The sequence below is a fragment of the Oncorhynchus masou genome, chromosome 21, assembly GCF_036934945.1.
Source record: "Oncorhynchus masou masou isolate Uvic2021 chromosome 21, UVic_Omas_1.1, whole genome shotgun sequence".
Taxonomy (NCBI): domain Eukaryota; kingdom Metazoa; phylum Chordata; class Actinopteri; order Salmoniformes; family Salmonidae; genus Oncorhynchus; species Oncorhynchus masou.
Window position 1 is genome coordinate 47,476,709 of NC_088232.1, and position 27,874 is coordinate 47,504,582.

Consider the following 27,874-nt stretch of genomic DNA (forward strand, 5'->3'; position numbering starts at 1 on the left):
CATCCAAGTCTCCAGAACAACTCTCCACCAGGTAGTGAAAAGGCTAAGCTTGTTCCCTGACAGTCTTACGGACAGCAGGTCGAGTAAAAGGGTTTACTCGACCTGCTGGCCGTAAGACTGTCAGGGAACAAGCTTAGCCTTTTCACTACCTGGTGGAGCTGGTGGAGAGGTGTGTGCTGACTAGGCATTCCACGAGTTTTACCATCTCCTGATGTATTTGCCTAATTTATCTGCTAGTTTGCTTATCTTGCACACAGTCAAACGCCTCTCTCTAGACAAGCCAATTGCAGGTGGTATAAAGCAATGGAAGTGTTGCTCACACACACACACACGTAAGGTGCTGTCAAATCGTTAAACTAAAATGAGTTGGTTGAGTTTCCCACTTTCCCATAACACAAAGTATAGTCAAGATAGACACAAAAACATGGTTACAAACAGGTAGTTTATTTTATTTGATTGGAATACATAATCCACTGTACAGTTGGCAGCTTCGAGAGACCTACATGCAGAATGCGGTAAGGTTAAACATGCACAAACGTATATTACCCTAGGACAGAAAAAGCATCCCCCACAGTTTGCCGTGTATCTCTGAAGCTCAGAGCAGCGACATACACAATAACCCTTTTGATCTGATTTCATAACAAATGTTTCTCTTTGATATGACCATAGGTTCCCTCCAGCCGCTTAAGAGTCATTTCTAAACACACTGCAATATAAAATACATGATTTGCAACTTGATCGAACAGGACGAAATTCCTCTGTGTGTCTATGTGGGAGTGTGAGTAGGTGTGTGTGGAGAATATCCAGTTGTTCATGTTGGAGTGTGCGTAGGTGTGTGTGTCTCGAGGCCTGAACATCTCTTTCTTTGGCAGCACTTACATACAGCACACAAGATGAATAAACCCTGAATGCATGAGAGAGAAAACAGAGAACCTGTTAGAATGACTGATTCCTGAACCACTAATAACAGGACGCCACATGGAGAACGACTTCAGACTGCGTGGACAGAGCAGACACGCTCTTGATAAAACGTACATTACTCTCAAATCGACAGAGACTATCACAAGTCTCTGTTGGCTTGCCATCTCATGTCATAGCTCGAGATCATGACATCTCTCACATTAAAACAAAACAAAACAGGAAGTACTCTCCAGGAGTGCATTAATGAGAAAGATGCATATCTAGCAACAACAAAATCCTACATATATTTCAATAAGGCCCACTTTACAAAATTACAAGATTTTCTTAAATAAAATCTATCCGATACAGCTTCCAAAATAAGACATATTTTGTTTTACAAAACTGAAACAAAAAAATACATGAGTTGAAAACAAAAGAAAACCTCAAATGTAATATTTCCCCTTATTTCAGCACAAATAGTTGAAGAGACAGGGTCTCCATCCTGGAAAACACTGGCGCTGTCTCAGACTGTAAACTGGACATGCTATGGAATGATTATGGCACAGTTTTAGAAGGCAGAGACACAAAGTGCTCAGGAAATCAATTGTAAAAAAAGAAAAAAAGACTTTATAATAATCTGTACAATAAACGTGACAGTCCACAACTCCTCACATTATAAGACAAGTTGTTTTGCAATTGCTCCAAGCAACTTTTTCAATTTGGCCGGTGCAGAAACACACATTTAATATATATATATATATATATATATATATATATATATATATAAACATATATATATACATCTTTGATGACCATACATTCAGCGAAGAAAATAAATCAAAAAGTGGAATACAATTCTCAGGGATAAACGCAAATGCAATGTTTGACAAAAGGGCGACTAAAAGGGGTCTTACTTATGTAGGGTCTGTCTTATGTAGGGTCTGTCTTATGTAGGGTCTGTCTTATGTAGGGTCTGTCTTATGTAGGGTCTGTCTTATGTAGGGTCTGACTTATGTAGGGTCTTACTTATGTAGGGTCTTATGTCGGGTCTTATTTATGTCGGGTCTGTCTTATGTCGGGTCTGTCTTATGTAGGGTCTGTCTTATGTAGGGTCTGTCTTATGTAGGGTCTGTCTTATGTAGGGTCTGTCTTATGTAGGGTCTGTCTTATGTAGGGTCTGTCTTATGTAGGGTCTTACTTATGTAGGGTCTTACTTATGTAGGGTCTTACTTATGTAGGGTCTTACTTATGTAGGGTCTTACTTATGTAGGGTCTTACTTTAAGTGCTGGTTAAGTGCAGATTACCGGTTTCTGATGTACAAAGACACCATGAACCCTCACCTTACCAGAGGCCTTACAGGACGAATGGCAAGTCACTCCAAAGAGCCATTTCTGCTCTCTGGTCCCGCTCCACTAACTACATTCTACGCTACCGTGTAAGAGAGGGAAAAAAACAATGGCTCGGAAATAACAGATGTTTATACACCAGAAGTTACATAATGAGGAATGTTAAGAGTTTAGTTCTCATCTCAAAAATTGGCTGAGGTTTTTCCTGTCTAAACCTAGTCTCCCTCTGTCAGATTAGGTATGATCGGAGAAGGTCAATCTCCCTACAGCAGCGATAACTCTGGATTATCTGAGCAGACAGGGGTGCTGGCCTTGCATCATAGGATCAATGAAATATGATGATAGCCGACCCATGGTGATGTAGGTCTAATGGGAATGACAGCCTGTGATGTTCCTGGGCTCAACTTTGACACGGGCCTCTGAAATCAGCATCTCATTAAGATCGTCTGCAGTTGGCTAGTGAACTCCAGCCCATCAAACTGTCCCCAGTGAGTGAATCGAAACAAGAGTCTGCACAGACACTTTTATATGAGCATCACACATAAACCCTTTGGCTATGATGGACAACCAGCACGTGGATTTTGGTTTACACATCGGCGCGAGCCAGTTCTGACTGGCACTCATCAACTGCCTCCATTTTGGGTTAGTGCTGGCTGCTGCCAAATCATTTTGCTTTCCTCACAGTATAACCCCCAAAGTCCAAGGGAAAGACGCGATTAGCTCCAGCCTTGACCTTTGACCTTTGGGCTACCCGGGGGCTGTATATATCAGTGTCTGCCGGCAAGCTTTAGCAGACTGTAAAACGGCTCTCAGACCTAGCAATACTTATCACGGTTGTTAAGAATCAAGGCATTCTTGGAGGGGAAGGAGGAGGGAGGAAGGAAGGAGGGAAACTGGAACCACTGCAGGAAAGAAGGGATGAGGTCGGAAATACAGATTTGGAACGAGTGGCCTTCTGGCAGTTGTCATCCTGGTAACCAAGGACTGGTCAACAACAGAAGCCTTCTGAAGTGGATAAGTCATCACGTAGCCCTTGGCACATCAGCACCGGGCTTCTGAACAACATCAAGCGGTGTGTGTGTTTGCACTGAACACATGTTCACAGGATGGGCCAGTAGCCGTGTAAGGGGCCACATGGCAACACTAATGCTTTATGATGCCGAGCTGGAGCACTTCTGACCGGCAAATAGAAAGATCAGAACATTTTGGGCAGCGAACATTATTTTAATGGGTCCTTTGAAGATTTTTTTGGGAGGAGAAACAAAAAATGATTCAATTCAAAAAGATTGGGGGTCTTTTACTCGTCAGTAGATTTTTCTTCAATTGAAACCACAATGGTCTTCTATAAAATATTCTCTACAAATGTGAAAATCTTTGTAAATGTGTAATGACTGCATTCATTATACTTGTCCACACAATCTTTAGACCAACAATGGAAATACTAGGGAGTAATTCACACAGCCTAGGCTCAATAGCTTAGTAATGTGGAGCCAGCAGGAGGGGAATTGCACCTCACATTTCCACAAGGCTAGAGGAATACAACGTGGTGATTTCGGGGTTAGGGGTGATTATATTTGCATTCTTTGTGTGTAATTGACTTCTTCCATTTCCCATAATCAATACACTATGAAATCTAAAGGACTGTAAATGGTAGGTCCCCATCACCAAATTGCAACATTCACAATGACAAAAATAGTTATATGCATTTTATGGTAAATAACAAATAAATATGAAAGCTAACAGTGAAACGGCTGGTCGGCAGCTACTACACAGGCAATGCTAAATGACAATGACTGACCAGTATCAAGGGGAAACTTCCTACCAGAGTTTGTAGTTCAGAGTTTACAGAGTATTGCCTTTATGAGTACATCAGGTCTCACCACCTGCCAGACTACTTGTGTTTCTATGGCAACCCAGTGATCTCTGTTTCTGTCCAGAGTGACAGAGAAACCTCCCTAATCCAACAATGAAAAGTCCAGTTTAAATATTACAACAAAATACACTTCTACAGAAACAGGGAGAAGTTGAGACGAATCGCACCGCAAGCACATTTGCGTGTATCTGGACTGATTGTTCCTTTTGGTGATTGGAGAATTTTTGTGTCCGATTGGCTGTTCACAGCAGCGCAGCACATTTTACTGCTAGATCCAGGGCATCAGTTACAGTTGGAGGAAAGTGCACTGAAGCAGAGCACCATAGGAATAGTAGTCCTGTTCCAGATGACAAATGCATGTCCCCCAAGCTTAAATAAGTGCAATCCATCATTCATTGAGTGCAGACAAAAGGGGGTGGACCTTCCTTTCTGCTGTGTGTCACAATAGACACATTCTAAAGTCCAGTTGAGCAGGGGGAAGAGACGGAGGGCAACAGGGAGCGAATTACTGAGGAACCAAATGAAGCACAATTGAAGGTTGTTGATCAAAGTACTTGGCATTTATCTTCCTTATTGCATAGGGACAGATGTTGAAGAGGATATTGAGTTTGCAGCCTATAAGAAAATAAAGAACGTGTCTGTGACAGTGTCCTTGTCTTTGTCTGCTTCACAGACAACAACATGCTGGGAAACTGGAAGCACATGACTCCAAAATCCTCCTCTTATACATTATGTTGAAACATGCAAACTTCCCCAAAGCCCTACAGTCAACCCTCTTTTAGGCCCACATTATGCATTCTCTGGGACGATAGTCATGTTTGTAGGTTAAAAATAGATATAGGTGTATGTGTACGATGTGCAAAATAAAACCCTGCAAAAACTGGTATGGTTGTCAGTATGAAGCAAACACATGGACAAAAGCTCACCAAATTAAGCAAAAAACATATATACACATTTCCGAGATCAGAAGACATAAAAAAAAAAAAAAATCAAAGTAATTTGCTCCCTGTTTTTGGTCACATCTTGGTGCAGCTTGGGGGAGCGCCGCTGAGAAGAGTGAGGTCTTGTAACGGTCCATTCTGAAAGACAACAAATCCTTCCTTCCTGTGTCACTCCCCCTCTTCTCTCGCCCCCCCCCCACCCCACCCCCCCCAGTCACCCGAATGAGCGTCTCTCCCTTGTCAAGTCGGAGCAATACATTATAATACATCAGGTAGGAGAAGAAGCGGAAGAGGGTGGTGAGGACCACTCCATCTCGACACTGTATATGGGCATATTATAATACAACTGAAGTGGTCTGTGCAGATCAATGAAGTGTATAAACCCTGGATTGCTGACACTCTGTATAAACCACTGAGAGACTTTGAAACCACCGGTCGGCCATATTGGCACTCCCTAGAATGAGCAGCCCTCCATAGGAATGTATTCTAGAGTACTTCAATGCAATGTTTTAAGGTCAAAATTACATGTATTTAAGTATTTTGTTGTGTAGTGGGGAGAGTAAACATTAGTACTCTACAAAAAAATACTTAATGGGATATTTTTTCATCACATTTTTTATTTTTACGTTTAGCTCACATAATATATTTTAAAAGTATTGCCAAAGGTGTCTGTAATAGAATGTCAAAAACATATGTAGACATTAATAAATGCATTTCCATAGCTTCCAAAAATCAAGATGACTGCGCGGTGGCTTCAATACAGCACCCAGTTAGTCATCCAGGGTTTATACATGGACGTTGTGGTGGAAGGTTTTACAGGTGGCCATCTTGTTTTTAGACTCAGAAGCATGGGTTGTTGCTGGACAGGGACTTGGCAGGAACTTGCCTGCCACTGCTGTTGCTGGGGAGGGGGGATTAGAGATGTGGGACGCAGTACATTCCTTCTTGTTGTGCAGTTTGGGGGGTATGGAGAGCTCTGGAAGAAAAGAGAGCACAAGTCATACACTCAGAGAGGGCTGGCTGGCATCATTAGAGTAGGAGTAATTAAACTAGCACATCCTTTGATTAAAGTAACGAGTGCAGTCAAGCAGTCCAGTGGCTCAGTCAAATCATATTGTTATCCTCTGGCCGAGTTCTAAAAAGATTCCCACCATAGAAATACAGTAGTAGTCATGGCTATTACAGAGCTTCAGTGAGATGAGAAGATCACCCTTCCTGTTGTAATAGTCATGGTTATTACAGAGCTTCAGTGAGATGAGAAGATCACCCTTCCTGTTGTAATAGTCATGGTTATTACAGAGCTTCAGTGAGATGAGAAGATCACCCTTCCTGTTGTAGTAGTCATGGCTATTACAGAGCTTCAGTGAGAAGATCACCCTTCCTGTTGTAGTAGTCATGGTTATTACAGAGCTTCAGTGAGATGAGAAGATCACCCTTCCTGTTGTAATAGTCATGGTTATTACAGAGCTTCAGTGAGATGAGAAGATCACCCTTCCTGTTGTAGTAGTCATGGCTATTACAGAGCTTCAGTGAGAAGATCACCCTTCCTGTTGTAATAGTCATGGCTATTACAGAGCTTCAGTGAGATGAGAAGATCACCCTTCCTGTTGTAATAGTCATGGTTATTACAGAGCTTCAGTGAGATGAGTCAGTGAGATGAGTAAGATCACCCTTCCTGTTGTAATAGTCTGTTGTAATAGCTATTACAGAGCTTCAGTGAGAAGATCACCCTTCCTGTTGTAATAGTCATGGCTATTACAGAGCTTCAGTGAGATGAGAAGATCACCCTTCCTGTTGTAGTAGTCATGGCTATTACAGAGCTTCAGTGAGAAGATCACCCTTCCTGTTGTAATAGTCATGTAATAGTCTATTACAGAGCTTCAGTGAGATGAGAAGATGACCATTCCTGTTGTAATAGTCATGGCTATTACAGAGCTTCAGTGAGATGAGAAGATCACCCTTCCTGTTGTAATAGTCATGGTTATTACAGAGCTTCAGTGAGATGAGAAGATCACCCTTCCTGTTGTAATAGTCATGGTTATTACAGAGCTTCAGTGAGATGAGAAGATCACCATTCCTGTTGTAATAGTCATGGCTATTACAGAGCTTCAGTGAGATGAGAAGATCACCCTTCCTGTTGTAATAGTCATGGTTATTACAGAGCTTCAGTGAGATGAGAAGATCACCCTTCCTGTTGTAATAGTCATGGCTATTACAGAGCTTCAGTGAGATGAGAAGATCACCCTTCCTGTTGTAATAGTCATGGCTATTACAGAGCTTCAGTGAGATGAGAAGATCACCCTTCCTGTTGTAGTAGTCATGGCTATTACAGAGCTTCAGTGAGATGAGAAGATCACCCTTCCTGTTGTAGTAGTCATGGCTATTACAGAGCTTCAGTGAGATGATGATCCTTCCTGTTGTAATAGTCATGGCTATTACAGAGCTTCAGTGAGATGAGATGATGATCCTTCCTGTTGTAATAGTCATGGCTATTACAGAGCTTCAGTGAGATGAGAAGATCACCCTTCCTGTTGTAGTAGTCATGGCTATTACAGAGCTTCAGTGAGATGATGATCCTTCCTGTTGTCTAGTCAGTTTAAACACTATACAGCAATAACCACACACACGGCTCGGTACATTTTGCGGTTTTGGGGTCGTGGTTCTGTACTTATTGCCGTTTTGGGATTACGGTTCAGTTACGGTAGAGCAGGAAAATGAAATGCCAACAGTCGCTGTAGTTAATTTGAGTTTAAGAAAATCCAAAGAGTTGGTATTCCTAACTCCATATATGATCATAAGTTATATAATGCCCGATGAGAGCACCGACAGGAGTACCAACACTTGGTATTATTTTAAATGGAAAAACACAATTACTCATAAAAATAAAGTTCAATATGCATGTGAAATCAACATGTGAACATGGTTCAGACATTTTGTGTCTATGCTATGATGTTTCCTTACAAAGAGAACAATATGTGCACTGACTCTCATAAAGGGGGCATCTTCAGCAAGATACTTCTCATTTCGTGCTCCAGGGTAATGTGATGGGCTCCAGGGTAATGTGACGGGCTCCAGGGTAATGTGACGGGCTCCAGGGTAATGTGACGGGCTCCAGGGTAATGTGACGGGCTCCAGGGTAATGTGACGGGCTCCAGGGTAATGTGACGGGCTCCAGGGTAATGTGACGGGCTCCAGGGTAATGTGACGGGCTCCAGGGTAATGTGATGGGCTCCAGGGTAATGTGATGGGCTCCAGGGTAATGTGATGGGCTGTCTGTAGATTGAAGCTGCTTGAAGCGTTTACGTCTTGCTCCAGTCGACGTAAATGTGTCAACATGTCTGAGGTGTTGGCAGCTGCCTAGGCTATTCTGGTTGAGCAGTGGAGACATATACTCTCTGTCCATCACCGTTGTAAATCTACTGGGAAGCCAAAATGTTCCCAAGCTGGAGATTTAAACGATGGAGAATCTTCCTGGTTTATCGACCCCACCATTCACTTCACCATCGTGTAGAACTAGTTCCCGACTGCGTCTCACAAAATGACAGTCTGAAATGCGCCAATTAAGGCTGTAGTTGTTTTAATGGAAAAGCCTGAAAAACAAAATTCAGCTCAGATTTACTCAAGAGGCAGTGTTGGCATAGTCTACAGGCCTAGTGTTTCTATTCCACACACACAACCAGTCAAAAGAATGCACAGGGGTTTTTCATTATTTTTACTATTTTCTACATTGTAGAACACATATGGAATCATGCAGTAAGCAAAAAAAAAAGTGTTAAACAAATCAAAATGTATTTTAGATTTTTCAAAGTAGCCACCCTTTGCCATGATGACAGCTTTGCACACTTGGAATTCTCTCAACCAGCTTCATGAGGTAGTCACCTGGAATGCATTTCAATTAACAGGTGTGCCTTTGTGAGACACAGTAGGTGACTGGATGATCTTCGCATGTGTGGTTCCTACCGTGAAGCATGGAGGAGGTGTGTGTGTGGTGGGGGGGTGCTTTGCTGGTGACACGGTCAGTGATTTATTTCTAATTCATGGCACACTTAACCAGCAGGCTACCACATCATTCTACAGCGATACGCCTTCCCATCAGATTTGCGCTCAGCGAGACTATAATTTGTTTTTCAAAAGGACAATGACCCAACACACCTCCAGGCTGTGTAAGGGCTATTTGAACAAGGAGAGTAATGAATGCTGCATCAGATGACCTGGACTCCACAATCACCAGCCCTCAACCCAATTGAGATGGATTGGGATGAGTTGGACCGCAGAGTGAAGGAAAAGCAGCCAACAAGTGCTCAGCATATGTGGAAACTCCTTCATGACTGTTGGAAAAACATTCCAGGTGAAGCTGGTTGAGGGAATGCCAAGAGTGTACAACGCTGTCATCAAAGCAAAGGGTGGCTACTTTGAAGAATCTCAAATACACACACTAAAAAGTTTGGGGTCACTTAGAAATGTCCTTGTATTTGAAAGATAAGCACATTGTGTCCGTTAAAATTACATCAAATTGATCAGAAATACAGTGTAGACATTGTTAACGTTGAAAATGACTATTGTAGCTGGAAAAGGCCGATTTTTTTAATGGAATATCTACATAGGGGTACAGAGGCCCATTATCAGCAACCAACACTCCTGTGTTCCAATGACACGTTGTATTAGCTAATCCAAGTTTATCATTTTAAAAGGCTAATTGATCATTAAAAAAAACTTTTTGCAATTATGTTAGCACAGCTGAAAAAAAACTAGTTGAGTATCTGGAACATCAGCATTTGTGGGTTTTTGAACCAAAATTATGTTAGCACAGCTGAAAACTGATTGTCCTGATTAAAGAAGTACTGAATAAAATTGGCAAGATGACTTCTTTAGACTAGTTGAGTATCTGGAACATCAGCATTTGTGGGTACCCGCAAAACACCAGGCTCAACGGCAAATGGCAACTCCGGGATACTGGCCTTCTGAATGTTTTTGGTTTCTGGTCATTTTGAGCCTGTAATCGAACCTACAAATGCTGATGCTCCAGATACTCAACTAGTCTAAAGAAGGCCAGTTTTTAATTGTGCTAACAATAGCAAAAGGGTTTTCTAATTATCAATTAGCCTTTTAAAATGATAAACTTGGATTAGCTAACACAACGTGCCATTGGAACACAGGAGTGATGGTTGCTGATAATGGGCCTCCGTACGCCCATGTAGATATTCCATAAAAAATCTGCCGTTTACAGCTACAATAGTCATTTACAACATTAACAATGTCTCCACTGTATTTCTGATCAATTTGATGTTATTTTAATGGATGAAAAATGTGCTTTAATTTAAAAAACTAGGACATTTCAAAGTGACCCCAAACTTTTGAAAGGTAGTGTCTGTATACATATAAAACAAAATATAAAAAAAATGTCCTCTCACTGTCAACTGAGTTTATTTTCAGAAAAAGTTCCCAGACATTTCTGGGGGGGAATGGCCCTAGCCCTCAACTGCCAATCTAACAGGTCGCAGGCGTGCTCAATGGGATTGAGATCCGGGTTCTTCGCTGGCTATGGCAAAACACTGACATTCCTGTCTTGCAGGGAATCACACACAGAATGATCAGTATGGCTGGTGGCATTGCCATGCTGGAGGGTCATGTCAGGATGAGCTTGCAGGAAGGGAACATGAGGGAGGAGGATGTCTTTTCTGTAACGCACAGCATTGAGATAGCTTGTTGTCATTACAGACCGAGGATGCTGTGACAACGCCCCAGACCATGACGGACCCTCCACCTCGTTCCCGCTCCAGAATACAGGCCTCGGTGTAGCGCTCATTCCGTCGCCGATAAACGCGAATCCGACCCTCACCCATGGTGAGACAAAACCGTGATTCGTAAGTGAAGAGCACTTTTTGCCAGTCCAGCGACGGTGGGTTTGTGCCCATAGGCGACGTTGTTGCAGGCGATGTCTGGTGAGGACCTGCCTTACAACAGGCCTACAAGCCCTCAGTCCAGCCTCTCTTAGCCCATTGCGGACAGTCTGAGCACTGATAGAGGGATTGTGCGTTCCTGGTGTACCTCGGGCAGTTGTTGTTGCCATGCTGAACATGTGCTGCAGGTGTGATGTTCGGATGTATCGATCCTGTGCAGGTATTGTTACACGGGGTCTGCCACTGCGAGAACGATCAGCTGTCCGTCCTGTCTCCCTGTAGCACCGTCTTAGGCGTCTCACAGTACGGACATTGCAATTTATTGCCCTGGCCACATCTGCAGTCCTCATGCCTCCTTGCAGCATGCCTAAGGCACATTCACACAGATGAGCAGGGACCCTGGGTATCTTTCTTTTGGTGTTTTTCAGAGTCAGTAAAATATATATCTCATTCTTTCAGTCAGTCGGGTTCACAGTGCAGACCGAACCGAGCTCCCCATACAGAACGGTTTGGGACGAGTTCGTGTATCATTACACCCCTACTATATAAACTTTATCAGACAATATATATCAACCTCATCAGACATTAAACATACTCTTATCAATAAGCAATGCTAGGCCAGACAGCAGGTTCCTGGGACTTTGCTTTGACATATCCTACCTGGATATTATGAAGTAGAGAGACTAAGATGGTTGGCCGGTTTAGTCGTCGGTCTGACGATTGCTCCACTGTCGATTGCCACGCCCGGTCCTTCCCTCCGCCAGGCCAGCATGACCCCTATTGGACAAGAGCGCTGGTCTGGAAGCTGTGGTCCTCATCCCTCTGCTGGACCCTACATCGGTCCTGGAGCTTCTCTCGCTCTCATAGGGATCTAGGTCACCGGGCGCCGGCCTCGTCCTCCACGACCCAGGGTTGGGGTCTGTGTCGTCAGCGGCCTATTCACAGCGAAACAGAAACAACACTTAGATCATTAAGTTAACAGCCCGTGAGAAGGGAAATCTTAGCAAGCCAAGGCGACTGTGGATATGGCCTCTAAACATGGGGAGAAAAAAAGTGATATCATTTACATGGGGCTCAACTAGCAAATGAGCCCCCTATAAAACCTACTTGCGTACTTTCACGCAACCTCAAATGACATTGTTCTAGGAAAGTGATAGATGACAGTAAACGTCTGAAAGCGAAGGCCTATGATTTCCGTTTAAAAAGACTGCAGTACTGAAACTAGTAACAGTTGGCTGGAATCCCATCCTTCCTGCCGCTGCAGAACGTTGCCAATTACCCGTAATGGTCGCTCTGCATTTCCCAGGGACGACGGGCAGGCAGACAGGAAGCCCACGACAACGCGAGGGGCTGCCAAACATGCAGGGCAGGTCAAACATGGCAACTTCCTGTTCCCTTCACCCCAAAGGGAGGAAATGGCCAGAGTACATTCTGCATTGTTACAGCATTACCACCAAACAGTTGGGCCCCGCTGTACTTCGAGTGTAATCGTATGTAAATTAGGCTTCATAAACACCAAATGTATAATGGAACACCAAATGTAATCCAAACCACAGCATTATTTTCTGAGCCGTCTTGACTTTTTCCTGTGGATTCGGATAGATGATATGACTCCTTATTCTAACAAAAGTGTATGAAAAAGTTTCCGGGTTGGGTGGACCTACACTAAAGTCTTAGTCTTCCAGTTCAGTGACCTAAACAAGCAATGTGTGCAAAAATACCAGAAGGGACATTCTCCAAGTTCATTCCCTCTGTGTGAGGTACTAGGGACATTACTAAATCTTAAATTCAGAAAATATTTCTGCTGGATGAATGTCACATTTTAAACGTTGTTAGGCAATTTGATCTGCCACATGAGCAGAGGAAATGTCCTAGGAAGGCCAAGTGATGAAGCCCTCACAAACCTGCTTTGTTCACACTTCACTCAAATATCTTATGATTGGGGACTGGTATTTTATAGAAAGTAACACAAAAAAAATACATCAAATCCACTCACTTTTTGTTTTGAGATGAAGTGAAAAAGTTTCTCCTTGTGCAGATCTTTGCTAATCCCGTGTGTGTTAGGGAAAATAGTACATTGGTTTTCTTGAGTTAAAACAGACTTGACAAAGCCTCAAATTCACTCAGTTCTAAAAACAACCCTTTAGGAAGTAGTCTCTCATGACAACATGTTTGTCTTAAAATACAGCACGGAATCAAAAGGCCAACCATCATAGAATTAGTTTACCTTCGAGGACAACACAACTGGACTGTTACATGCCTTGCAGAACAACCACTGCTTCGACATGAATTATGTCTTGTCTTGGTTGTTTTTTAAAAGTCCACGACTTGTGTTCCCTGTTAAAAGCGAACTGTGCCAAAGCTCGGCTACAAGGAGACAATGCTCATTGCACCCAAGGTAATATGTTTCAGAGAAGCCTTAATTCAAAATGGTTATTAACATGAATGTTTTCGAGCGCCTTGTCCAGGAAAGAATTTAATAGCTCTAACATACCTTGTGGAAACCATTCCTCAAAACCTTTCTTACAGGCCATTGGCATCTCCTCCATCTGACGTTTTAACCACCTACCAGCTCTTGTCCGTGGAATCTTCCAAGTTCAACTCCAGTACAGATTGTTTTTCCAGACTTTTAGGTTAAAGTCGGGGTCGAAAACCAACCAGAATGACCACAAGGGCCCTGCGTTTCACTTTGTTGCCACTGGGTTTGACTGACTTGCACAAAGGATGTTTTTGTATCTCGATCAGCCAGATCGACCAATGGTCCACAGCCAACCATAAGTTCACAGCCCATTCACATACCCATCTGAGGTTTCTAAGTTTTACAATAGGCTGAAAAAACAACACTGATGTTCTGTGCTGTACCTGAAGGTAAGAATGGAGGGTTAGTGAGGCTGTGTGCAGCCAGTCAACATTAAAACCACAGAGACCATTATAATCTGATGCTATACTGCGGTCATGACTGACATTTCAATGGATGAAGAGATGTCTCTCTACGAAGAGGGGGTCAAACAAATGACAACCATATAAATTCTATATGACCTCCATACTCAATTGGCAGACAGCGGTCCAGATCTGGACCCAGAACTGGATCCAAACGGGCTGCAAGTCAACTACCAAAAATAAAAATGGTTGGGAACTCAGTCGGGCGACCTCCCATGAAATCATAAACACACAAGACATGGAACATTTTGTAGATTTGCAGGAAAGGACCGTTAAAACCCCATGCAAAATGTGTAGAATTGCAGGAGATTTGCTTTATAACAGCAAAATGTTCTCTCTGCCAACAAGAGTATTGTGAACAGGTGGGGATGTATTACTACACTGATAAATGACAATATCCATCCGGACTTTTACCACCTAGGAAATGTGTGTGACCGGACCGCCATAAATAGTGCTGGAGTACTCCTGTTATATGGGATGAATAGCCAATCAATAAGCTATTTACTGATAGAAAGTCATCCTAGGTACCCAAGGACATGATGTGCTGTGTCTTCTCTGAAGAAGTGACTATTGATTGTGTGGGGCGAGCCTGGCTAACTTAATTAGGGTAATAACAGACAGAGGTTAAGGAGTCAAATTCAATTTCTATAATAACGTGGGTACAAAAACTTTGGCTGATCAATGATGGGAGATGAGAGGCTTCATGATAGACAAACCTGTCATACACTGTTGTTGTCAAACCTGCCATACACTGTTGTTGTCAAACACTGATTGATATGACAAACCTGTCATACACTGTTGTTGTCAAACACTGATTGATATGACAAACCTGTCATACACTGTTGTTGTCAAACCTGCCATACACTGTTGTTGTCAAACACTGATTGATATGACAAACCTGTCATACACTGTTGTTGTCAAACACTGATTGATATGACAAACCTGCCATACACTGTTGTTGTCAAACACTGATTGATATGACAAACCTGCCATACACTGTTGTTGTCAAACACTGCCATACACTGTTGTTGTCAAACACTGATTGATATGACAAACCTGTCAAACACTGATTGATATGACAAACCTGTCATACACTGTTGTTGTCAAACACTGATTGATATGACAAACCTGCCATACACTGTTGTTGTCAAACACTGATTGATATGGCAAACCTGCCATACACTGTTGTTGTCAAACACTGATTGATATGGCAAACCTGCCATACACTGTTGTTGTCAAACACTGATTGATATGACAAACCTGCCATACACTGTTGTTGTCAAACACTGATTGATATGGCAAACCTGCCATACACTGTTGTTGTCAAACACTGATTGATATGACAAACCTGCCATACACTGTTGTTGTCAAACACTGATTGATATGACAAACCTGCCATATACTGTTGTTGTCAAACACTGATTGATATGGCAAACCTGCCATACACTGTTGTTGTCAAACACTGATTGATATGGCAAACCAGCACTTTTATTGAAACGTTGATTCAATGTGCACTGTCCCTGTAAACATGGAAATAAACTTAGACAGCAGAACTGTGTACAGACGAACAATGACAAAGATGTCCATGGTGCTTTTTAATGCCCATCTCACTAACAGTTGACCTTTGACACTGCAATCACTGTCCATGACTAATCATAACTGTAAAAGCACTACCATTTGACAATAATGTGGTATTGATGCCTCGAGCCCTTTACTAACGAATAGGAAATACACAACTGGAATGAGAGGACAACTGCCTGTAGTGAAGTTCACAGAGAAACATCTTGGAAATAAGCTCGGTTTACTTATAATCCCATTGCCTGCAGGAGGGTGCCAAGGGCAAGGCAACAATGAGTGACTGAAACATACACAGAAAGCAAAACAAATTAGGCCGTTCATCAGAAAGGTTAGGCGTCAAGATGATATAATGAAGGATATTTAAGCAATAAGGAACTATGAGTAACCTGGAGACGGAGACTTAATTGTGATATCTGAGGCTTTCTCTGCTAAACCTTGGACTGTCTATTTGAACCTTTCTCTGCTAAACCTTGGACTGTCTATTTGAACCTTTCTCTGTAATGTATCACCACATGTCCTTTTTTAAATTAATTTTTAAATTTAACCAATATTTAACTAGACAAGTCAGTTAGGAACAAATTCTTATTTACAATGACGGCCTACTCCGGCCAAACCAGGACGACTCTGGAGTAATTGTGCGCTGCCATATGGGACTCTCACTCGCGGCCTGGATTCGAACCAGGGTGTCTGTAGTGATGCCTCTAGCACTGAGATGCAGTGTCTCAGACCGCTGAACCAGGGTGTCTGTAGTGACACCTCTAGCACTGAGATGCAGTGTCTTAGACCGCTGAACCAGGGTGTCTGTAGTGACACCTCTAGCACTGAGATGCAGTGTCTCAGACCGCTGAACCAGGGTGTCTGTAGTGACACCTCTAGCACTGAGATGCAGTGTCTTAGACCGCTGAACCAGGGTGTCTGTAGTGACACCTCTAGCACTGAGATGCAGTGTCTTAGACCGCTGAACCAGGGTGTCTGTAGTGACACCTCTAGCACTGAGATGCAGTGTCTTAGACCGCTGAACCAGGGTGTCTGTAGTGACACCTCTAGCACTGAGATGCAGTGTCTTAGACCGCTGAACCAGGGTGTCTGTAGTGACACCTCTAGCACTGAGATGCAGTGTCTTAGACCGCTGAACCAGGGTGTCTGTGTAACACCTCTAGCACTGAGATGCAGTGTCTTAGACCGCTGAACCAGGGTGTCTGTAGTAACACCTCTAGCACTGAGATGCAGTGTCTTAGACCGCTGAACCAGGGTGTCTGTAGTAACACCTCTAGCACTGAGATGCAGTGTCTTAGACCGCTGAACCAGGGTGTCTGTAGTAACACCTCTAGCACTGAGATGCAGTGTCTTAGACCGCTGAACCAGGGTGTCTTAGTAACACCTCTAGCACTGAGATGCAGTGTCTTAGACCGCTGAACCAGGGTGTCTGTAGTAACACCTCTAGCACTGAGATGCAGTGTCTTAGACCGCTGAACCAGGGTGTCTGTAGTAACACCTCTAGCACTGAGATGCAGTGTCTTAGACCGCTGAACCAGGGTGTCTGTAGTAACACCTCTAGCACTGAGATGCAGTGTCTTAGACCGCTGAACCAGGGTGTCTGTAGTGACACCTCTAGCACTGAGATGCAGTGTCTTAGACCGCTGAACCAGGGTGTCTGTAGTGACACCTCTAGCACTGAGATGCAGTGTCTTAGACCGCTGAACCAGGGTGTCTGTGGTGACACCTCTAGCACTGAGATGCAGCGTCTTAGACCGCTGAACCAGGGTGTCTGTAGTGACACCTCTAGCACTGAGATGCAGTGTCTTAGACCGCTGAACCAGGGTGTCTGTAGTGACACCTCTAGCACTGAGATGCAGTGTCTTAGACCGCTGAACCAGGGTGTCTGTAGTAACACCTCTAGCACTGAGATGCAGTGTCTTAGACCGCTGAACCAGGGTGTCTGTAGTGACACCTCTAGCACTGAGATGCAGTGTCTCAGACCGCTGAACCAGGGTGTCTGTAGTGACACCTCTAGCACTGAGATGCAGTGTCTTAGACCGCTGAACCAGGGTGTCTGTAGTGACACCTCTAGCACTGAGATGCAGTGTCTTAGACCGCTGAACCAGGGTGTCTGTAGTAACACCTCTAGCACTGAGATGCAGTGTCTTAGACCGCTGAACCAGGGTGTCTGTAGTGACACCTCTAGCACTGAGATGCAGTGTCTCAGACCGCTGAACCAGGGTGTCTGTAGTGACACCTCTAGCACTGAGATGCAGTGTCTTAGACCGCTGAACCAGGGTGTCTGTAGTGACACCTCTAGCACTGAGATGCAGTGTCTTAGACCGCTGAACCAGGGTGTCTGTAGTGACACCTCTAGCACTGAGATGCAGTGTCTTAGACCGCTGAACCAGGGTGTCTGTAGTGACACCTCTAGCACTGAGATGCAGTGTCTTAGACCGCTGAACCAGGGTGTCTGTAGTGATGCTCTGCGATGCGTCGTACCTCAGAACAGCCCTTAGCCGGGGTATATTGCCCCCCCCCGCCCCCCGTGGATCCTAATTGCCATTATAAACTGGTTACCAACGTAATTAGAGCAGTACAGAAAATGTTTTGTCATACCCGGGGTATACTGGCTGACATACGACAGCTTTAGCCATTCAGGGCTCCAACCACAGTTTATAATGATGGTTAGGAGGGGGAGGGGCTTTATAAGGCAGAATGACTGTAATTATAGATCTAAGTGCCATGTTGCCGTCATGTTATTTTTTTAATGGCTCGCTTGGCTGGAGATGAAAGGCTTGGTGGAGGGCTTGGGGCTGGAGCCCTCTTTGTTTGTTCTGACTGAGTGGAGCTGGGTGTGTTGCAGTATCAAACCGAACCCCATCGGCCAACCAGATAACCCAGAGTGACAATGGCCCATCTGCAGATTTGTTAAAACAGGGAATCCTGACCCCTGACCAGGCAGGTCACTTGCGACCCCTAATCCCCTCCTAATAAGCTGGACCACAGAAAAGTACAGTTCAGTGACTACGACAACAACAAGCATCACTGTTGTGTGATAAAAACAGATCTACACAATCCTGCCTATTGCTTGTATTAGATAACTCCTACTAGTTCAGTTTATGAAGCAGTTAAGAATGACACAAAACAGCCCAGGAAGACGATTTTGATGACAACTTCATCAATAAGCTCCCCCCCCCATAGGATATGCCCCAAGGAAGATCAATAGGAATGTGGCTGATGGATGGTAGGGGTGAGGGGCATGGGGGGGGTTGTGACTGGCAACATCAATCTTCATCTCTGGTTATGTCCGGTTTATCTGCAGGAAAACACTAGATTCCCATCCACTAGGCTAGTTTGTCAGTGTGACAAATTGAGATGTTATTGTAGCCAGTTCTCTAGGATTGCTAGTGTTAGCGTAGCCACTTGACAAACAGCACACTATTGGACAAGTAATTTTACTGTGAGGCAGTTGTCATTTTTACCTCATCTATTCTATGCCCTGTATAATCTTTAACACGTCTAGAGTTGTAAATCTCCCCACTAAGTGGCTGTGGATAAGAGAGGAATGATGAGGCCCTTTTGCCTCGAGAGTATTCAGACAGTTCTAGACATGCATTTCAACTGTATGTGAAACTAAAAGCTTATTATTCCATGTAGTGGGGAGAGTGAAGTGTGGACAGAGCTAACCATTGATGGGTAGACTCACGTATGCATGGTACTCAGCATGGTACATTCACATTGATTCAAAAAAAAGTCAGCAATGCGATTAAATCTTCCACTTTTCTGCATTCTCAAAATACACATAAGAACGCATATTTTTCTTCACGTCAAATACATTCTTATCTCGCTGTCCCAGTACATGTCAGACTGACTGACTCACTGTCTACCAGTTAGTTTGAACAAGCTCATATATCTCATCTGTGCGTTAATAAAAGAGGTGTTAGACAGATGAATGACCAAGCGTCTTTGTCAAAACAGCTGACACGAGGACTTCTCACACATAAATCGACCAGACTACAAGTCATGCTTAAAATATTAATCTGAAAATCTGACACCAGAGACTTAATTGAATTCCAATGAAGAAAACTTTGAAAAACAGTCGCCTGCAGTGCGTTGTGGGAAATGGAGTCAAATGGAGGCGAGATACATGGAGGTGAGCCTTTGAACAATGCTCAATTATGTCAGGAATAGGACAGGGCACAGCTTGGCAGGGCACAGTTGGTAAGATCAGGCACAAAAAATTCAAGCCAGCTATTTCCTTCCCTTGAGTTTTTTTCTAACCTTTTTCCTGTTTAGGTCTTTTCATTTTCATGCTCCCTCTCTTTTTTTGTCCTACCCTTTTCTCTTTGTGCTTACTTCGGCATGAGGAATCAGGTTCAGATAACTGCTGTGCTAAGCTTAAAGTTTCAGGCCTGGCGTCAGTGAAAAAAATTGCATCTGAACACTCATTCAAAGTGGACACACCAGAAAGCTACAGTTGGTGTTTTCTGGAGTATATTTTCCAAAGATTAGCTATGTAAGCACACATGTATATGCTGTATTGCCATTGGCAAAGTACAAGTAAAGAGAGCACTTTTAAATGTAGGTATGCACTCGGAGCCAAGACTCAAGGACGTTTGGTGCCCAACATGTTCAGAGATTTAGTTCCAGTAAAAACATCCCCCTCTTACTCCTTAGAAATAACAACAACAAACTTGTTGGAGGCTTACAAATGATCTGTCCTCATGTCAAAGTTCCAGATGTAATGTGTCAAGACCAAGCTTAGACATCCAACGTAAACCTTATGCAAATATATGTTGAGCATCACTGCAAAGACATTCTAATCATATAAATAGAGACAAATATCTCTGAACATTTCCTTGCCTAGACTCAATGACCAGATATGCAACAGGTTCAAGAGCTATTGTAAGCAAATGGTGGAAGTATAAGAACACTAGTTTTCTTAAAAACAGGTTTGTAAAGAGTACAGAAGTTGTCCTCACCATGGGTTGGGTCCGCCAGGGAACAAGCTTCTGAGAGCTGACAGGCTCGTGGGGGATACTCATCCGCAGACCTCCTTCAGTGGGCGACAGGGAGCTTTTGCTCCGGCACACTGGCTCTGCGATGTCCCTCGTGGTCACCACACTGTTGTTGATCCTGCGCATATACAGCTCTGCTGGGGAAGGCTTGGCTGTCCGTGATGTAGCAGCCCTTGTGGCATTTACCGTCTCCTCCGTGTCCAGAATGGTGGTGGCGCGGTAAGCCCTCCACGTGGTGGCAGACTCTGCCTCGTCCTCAGAGCCCATCCCGTATATCCTGGCCCCCCGGCCAGGCTCGTCCACAGATGCCGCCCCCCTGTTCTTCCAGGTGCTTCGCACCGTCACATTTCTCATCTCTGGGAGGCTGTCGTCCTGGGAGGTGTGGTGGCCATGGTGTTGGCTTCTCCAGCTGGTGACGGTGGTAGTGCTGCTACTGCTGCTCTCGAAACCCGACTCTGTGTCGTTGTTGAAGTCGGATGTGGTCTCCGGTGACTGGAGGCTGAAGTTGCTTCGGGGGAGTAGGTGTGTCTCTGCACAGGCCATCCCTAGCACCCCTGATTCGTCAGGGCCATCCATGGACGGCCAGGGTGTGATCTCTCTCTTGGGGATGGAGATCTCATAGGGGATGGAGATACTTCCCCTGTGCTCACTGGGGCCGATGACTATGTTGCTGGTGGACGTGTGGCGTTCCTTGACTGGTGGCTCGCTGGATACACTGCTGCTGCGGCTGCTGGTCCTGGAAGAGTTGGGATCGTTGGGGTAGATAGTGATGCTACTGGTCAGGACTGGTTTTGTGGAAATTTTGGGCTTGCCATTGGAGGAGGTCAAGGGCTCTGCCCCACCGGATATCATGACTTCCTTCCTATCAATTTCCACGATGGCTGGCTTGATGACTGCCTTTGACCTCAGGGCTTCCCGTGGGCTGCAGACCCTGCGGAGCTCTATACCTGATGGGGTCTGAGTGGGCTCCAGGGATTCTCCTTCTGCCACCAACAGCCTGTGCTGCTCCTCGTCAATCGAGCTCCTGGTGGAGGAGCACTCTGACTGGGAGTCCTGTATGCGAGAGTATCTGGAGCACCTGGGAGTGGTGGAGGTTCTGCTACTCAGTGCAGTCACCTCAGGTACAGGTTCTGGTTCCGAGGGCCTGGACCCAGGTGATTCAGTCTCAGAGGCCGAGGAGTGGCCCTCAGAGCCATGATCACTGAACATTGGGGACACATGGGACTTGTAGGCAATGTATGACCCATTGGCTTTGGAGAGGTTTGATACTGGAAGAGCCTCTTGAACCTGGTCCACAGACTCCAGGTCCGACGCAAATGCATCCTTTTCAAGTGGGGAGACACTGTTGCTCTTGCTTGAGCTTTCAGGCACCACATCAGAATTGTTCGACTCACTGTCACTACCGACATACAATCTAGAAAACGTATCAACTTGGCATTTTTTGCTTTCACTCTCACTTGGTTTCTGAGATATCTTCCATGGCTTCTGGTCATTAGCTGCTGGAGGGTAGCGACTAAGAACAGAGAGCTTCTTGCGGTCACTCAAAGATGTGCCGACAGGAGTATGGGCTGCTCCTCTTGTTGTTTTCTCCTCTACCCCTCTGCCTATTTCTTTCACTCCATTGTCAGAGACAGTTGATGTTCCAGTCTTGGGTGTCCTCCTGCTCTTGTGTGCAGGACTGAGTGCCCTACTGACAGACTTTGGAGAACTTTCCTCAGAGTTGCTCAGTTCTTTGCTCCTCAGCTTGGTCTCCATCTTGTGCTGCGGGGACAGCTCTCTGCTCTTGTACTTGGGGGTGGCTGGCTCTGCGGCAGGCCTATACTTGGGCTTGACCTGCCTGAACCCACCACGGACATTGATCTCCTCATTCTCTGCCTTGCCATTCTCAAGGACCTTTGCTGGACTGCTAGGTCCTCCATTGCCATGACTGCTGCCTCCACACAGCTGCATTCTAAGCTGCTCCACCTGATCGTTGAGTGCTCGGCTACGGGATCTCTCCTGTTGGAACTTCTCCTGCAGCTCTCCATTCTTGGACTCTGTGTTCTTAAGATCCTCCTCCACCAGCTCCAGCTGCTTCAGCCGGTTCTTCAACCTCTCCACTTCCTGGGTGAGTTCCTTGACTTTGTTGTCTTCCTGGCCATCAAGTCTGTTCTTCTCATTCTCTGACTTGTTCCTTAGCCCAAAGTCGTCGCCCAGTTTCAGGTAATCCAGGCTCTTCTTGCACCCCAGCTTGCCGGTCAGGCCGGATGAGAGGTTGTCTTCAATTCGTCTGGGATCTACCGGGTCAATCCTGTTCTGACGCTCCAGCTTTTCTGTCAGTTTTAGTATAAGCTTCTCATCCTCCTTTTGCTTCTCCAGGAGTCTCTTCCTCTCACTCAAAAAAGTCTGAGTGAGGCCCTTGAGCTTCTCAAGCTCCCCTGCCAGGAACATCTCTGCCCGGTCCAGCCTTACCTCTGACGTGTCCACTTCCTTCACGCGGTCCTTGAGGGCCTCCATCTCTGAGGACAGCTTCCGGGTCAGATTCTTCTCCTCGTTGAGACTGAGGCACAGCTGGCTGCAGTCCGACTTGCTCTTGCTGAAGGCCTCTTCCAACTTCTCCAGCTCAGCCATTCTCCTCTGCAGGCACTCAATCTCAGACTTGAGGTCCTGGGTCAAGCTCTCCTCCTCTTCCAGTTTCTCCCGCACCATACGGCAGAGGTCCTCTGCCTTGCACACCTCCTCGTCCTTGCCTTCAATCTTCAGCAGGCGCTTGCGCAGTCCCTCAACATCGCCCAACATGGAGGAGTTGCTGCCTTCTGCCTGGATAATCTTGTCCTGCAGATCGAGCAACTCATCTTCTGACTTCTGGAGCTTGTTGGTAGCCTCCTCAAGCTCGTCCAGCCGTCGTCCCAGGCTCTGCAGCTTGTGCTGCAAATGGCGACTCGTTATGTCTTTGTTTTCAGACATCGCAGAGATTATTGTTGTTGTCCTCTTGATGCAAAGGGGAAATTATTTGAACACTTTTTGGGAGGTCCACATTTGTATGGCAGTCCTTCTCTGGTTAAAATGTCACAAGCTTGTAATGTTGGGTTGTGTCCAGTCCTTAATCCTTTCCCCACAATGTCTTTTCCCTTTTCCTTTGGTTGGGTCTTATTCCTTCAACTTCCCTCAGCTTGATGGTTAACATGGGTGTCGATCATCTGAAAGAGAAAAAAAGGACCAGAGTTATAACAGAATTCACCACAGTATCGGATTATTACTCACTGAACCCAATGTCATCGAAGTGATTCAGAGTATGAGCAAAACTGAATGTAACTTGAGAAACAACACGTAACAAGAAATTCCCTAATTTTCCCACATTCATTAGCAGGCATCACACACTAACATAATTAAGTCCAGTTTGCTGAGATGTAAAGAGGCCTGAGTATGGTGAAAGCATGTAGATCAGAGATATAGAGAGAGACAGAGAGAGAGACAGAGAGAGAGACAGAGAGAGAGACAGAGAGAGAGAGAGAGAGAGAGACAGAGAGAGAGACAGAGAGAGAGACAGAGAGAGAGACAGAGAGAGAGACAGAGAGAGAGACAGAGAGAGAGACAGAGAGAGAGAGAGAGAGAGTGACAGAGAGAGACAGAGAGAGACAGAGAGTGACAGAGAGAGACAGAGAGTGACAGAGAGAGAGACAGAGAGAGAGACAGAGAGAGAGACAGAGAGAGAGACAGAGAGAGAGACAGAGAGAGAGACAGAGAGAGAGACAGAGAGAGGTTAGAAAGAGCAATAGGGAGAGAGAGAAACAGGGAGTGCGAGAGAGACAGTGAGAGGGCTGGTTTGCCTGTAATTGATTTCACAGTTCCGCCTGATTACTGCAACACAAACCATGAGAAGAGCTGGGCCCAGGCAAACACACCGTAACGCAAAGGGCCAGCAGATGGGTGAGAAGAGCAGCAACGTAATTCTGCACGAACACACATGCAGGTGCTTATATAGTCAAATGTACACAGTAACCTAGACTGAAGATTAACAAGATCACAACAACCAAACTGACAGACCATGGAAGTTAAAAAATATGCTCCAACTGCAATTCAAAAGAACGCTACTCCCTCCTTGTTGCATCCTGCTGCCTCCAATGTCCCAGCATGGATTTCTCCCTGGTGTTTCTGCTGACAGCAACGGCCATAGGGCATTGCTACACACCACTCATGATTAGGACAACATAGATAAAAACAGTCCATATTTCACAGTCAGACCAGGAATATCAGCAGGCATCCTTTTCTATTGGATGTTCAAACTATAAAATGGGGACATCAGTCCTCAACCTATTACCATTTACAACAGCACTGTTTATATGAAATAATCCCCACCTACACAAAGCTACTGTCCACCTGCTAACCCCCTGGAGGACTGAACAGGCACCTGGTAATCGTAACCCTCTCTGATGATGTTAATGCGAGACATTAACACAAAGAACCAGCTTGTCAGGCAGCACGTCTTCTAGAAATCTTATCGTCGATGATTTCCTCCAATGCATGACTCAGGTGCTTGTCGAAAACCATCTCTCCCCTCCCCCACTGGGAATATCGAACCAGGAGCAGACGTCATCTGCGCACACAATCCCTTATCGACCCCACAGAACCCACATCCATACCTTTCCTTTGCGCCCCTCCTCCAGATTCAATTAGCCTTTCTAAAAGCACAGCTGTTCCTAACAGTAAGGGAGCAAGGAGAAGGAAAGTGATACATCAAAATAAGAGGGCTGAACTTGGTAGTACAGGAAAATGAATACTGGAGGGATTGAGTTTGTGAATCCCACAAGGTCAATGACGAAGACCCGTGAATGCCATTTATCCAACAAACTAGTCCTCACACTACAATAACCCTTAGGAGTAACACTCGTAGGCCTAACTTGAATCCTTACATCTGTCTTTTGAATGTTGGCCTACTGTAAAACGTTTTAAAAACAGGCCCATTTCAACAGAGACCAATTTCTTTCATTTTGTGTGATGCTCCACAACCACTGAACATTTCATTAAACGGCCTGTTCAACATTCCCATAATGTAAATATGGCAATGATTATTCCGTAACACATCACATTTTAAAATCAAAGCATTTTGCTACGGAGGTTTAATTATTCTCCGCTTTCATGAGGTCTGGTAGTTTTGTAATCTTTTAGGGATTGCTGAGAGTCTATAAAAATATTTTAGCTTTCAAATGGAAAATAAGGCACAACGTATTAGCAAGGATTCCGAGAACTGCCTGTCCTGTGCCAAAACACCTTATGAAATACAACTATTTACTCTCTCATGTAACATAGCCTGTTAAGTCTGGTATTCACTTATGCCCTTCCCTCTTGAGCATCTCTCAAAGTCAAGTCTATTGGGTCAGGACAGATGAAAGTACTCCGATCGCAGTCCAGGCCTGGTCCAAATGGCCCCAGGGGCCAGACTCCCATCTTGGCACCCCAATCGCGGTGCCAGGTCGGTCCCTGCCTCCTCTCTTAGACACGCATGCCAACCATGCCAACGGAAGACTTCAGAACCAGCAGTGTGTGCAAAGCGACTCTGGCACGACGACCTCTGCCAAGGCAATCAACATACCTGCGCTTATCAAAGCCATGGCCTCATTAGCTGCATCATGCCAGTCCAGTGGAGAGGCAAAGGAATGAGTCTCTCAGGCACAACGTGAAACCACAAGACTGCACACCCCTGGGTTCCACGAGGAACGAGAGAAGCTGCACCCTTTCATATGTTGGCTTCTCTAGATGCCTGTACCAAATGCCAAGGATTCTGAATGGTTGCTCGAATGTGATCACAAAATGTGTCTTCGTTATCATGGCACAATGCCACAGGTGTGGAGTTGTTTGGGCAAGAACAGGTTTGGAAGGAGGTGGTGAGACAAAGGAACATGCCATGCCATTTCATTTGTTTGTCGATTATGAAAAACCTGGAGGGGTCAGCGACAAATGCCTGTTTTCCGGAGCACATTTCTCACAAATATGTCTGTTCAGAACCAACGAAAGCATTGCGACAAGAGGGATGTGAGCCTGTGAGGGACAGACAGAACGAGCATCCTTACTGTGCCGGGCGTTTGATTGACAGAGGTCCCACCACTTGAAGTCATTTCAGGTCAATGTGTCGACAAGTGCATCCATTCTCACAACCCTTCTAGAAAAACATGTCCAGACCTTGCGTTGCTTCTCTACTGTACTCTGAACAACAGAGGAAAAAGTTGAAAATAGGTCACCTTAACTCAGCTCCCACTTAGGCTCCCTCCATTTCCTAAAATCTGGAGGGGAAGTACATTACTTATTATTATTATTATTATTACTCATTACTTACAAGATCATCAAGGAGCCTACACAACCCAGCCACGAGCATTTTGCTACACACGCAATAACCTCTGCTAAATATGTGTGACCAAATTTGCATTTTTATTTCTTCCTTACCGGTCGGGCAGATGGTATTGGAGCATGAGGTCTGACAGAAATGGTCTCCGAGCCTGTTGGTATCTACAAGACTGCTGAACACTTGAACTGGACTGACCACCTGCACTGACTCTCCTCTACAAGCTCTCACAGTTTCACGTCAAAATTAGATGTTCATCCATGTTTCTCAGAACGTCAAATTTATTCCAAATGTCAAAGTGTTTAAGTTCAGACATTAACTTTGGATGTTTATGGTTATGTCTGGGCATTAATGCCGAACCTTAAAAATTCGGAGTTAACTCCAACATGGTTAAGGGTTAAGGTTTGAGATAGTTGATTTTGTTGTTATAATGCCTATCTATTGCTGGATTTGAACATGCTACCTTTGGAATGAGAGGCGGACGCTTACGCCCATGCACCCCCCCCCCTCCACAACGCCCAAGCAAAACCAAAGCCTACTTTGGTGTCCCTAGTAACCGGTTTTCCGCGTTCTCCCGACGTCCTCAGCACTGGGGCCCCACAAGGGTGTGTTCTGAGCCCTCTCCTCTACTCCCTGTTCACCCACGACTGCGTGGCCATGCACACCTCAATCATCAAGTTTGCGGACGACACAACAGTGGTAGGCTTGATTACCAACAACGACGAATGACGAGACGGCCTACAGGGAGGTGGTGAGGGCCCTCGGAGTGTGGTGTCAGGAAAATAACCTCACACTCAACGTCAACAAAACAAAGGAGATGATTGTGGACTTCAGGAAACAGCAGAGGGAGCACCCCTATCCACATCGACGGGACGGTAGTGGAGAGGGTAGTAAGTTTTAAGTTCCTTGGCATACACATCACAGACAAACTGAACTGGTCCATCCACACAGACAGCATCATGAAGAAGGCGCAGCAGCGCCTCTTCAACCTCACAAACTTCTACAGATGCACAAACCGAGAGCATCCTGTCGGGCTGTATCACCGCATGGTACGGCAACTGCTCCGCCCTCAACCG

General features: G+C 45.0%; 1 protein-coding gene across 3 annotated transcripts in view; it reads right to left on the minus strand.

Moving 5' to 3' along the window:
• Positions 1-5,275: 5,275 nt before the first annotated feature.
• Positions 5,276-27,874, minus strand: part of LOC135508439 (leucine zipper protein 1-like) — a 63,110-nt gene continuing 40,511 nt past the window's right edge. For all 3 annotated transcript variants that reach the window (XM_064928616.1, XM_064928618.1, XM_064928617.1), the window contains 3 exons: positions 20,444-23,658; positions 11,622-11,896; positions 5,276-6,037 (listed from right to left, as the gene is read on the minus strand). In XM_064928616.1, coding sequence (XP_064784688.1) covers positions 11,663-11,896; positions 20,444-23,425 — 3,216 coding nt within the window. In that variant the 5' untranslated portion in view covers positions 23,426-23,658 and the 3' untranslated portion in view covers positions 5,276-6,037; positions 11,622-11,662. The remainder of the gene's footprint in view (positions 6,038-11,621; positions 11,897-20,443; positions 23,659-27,874) is intronic.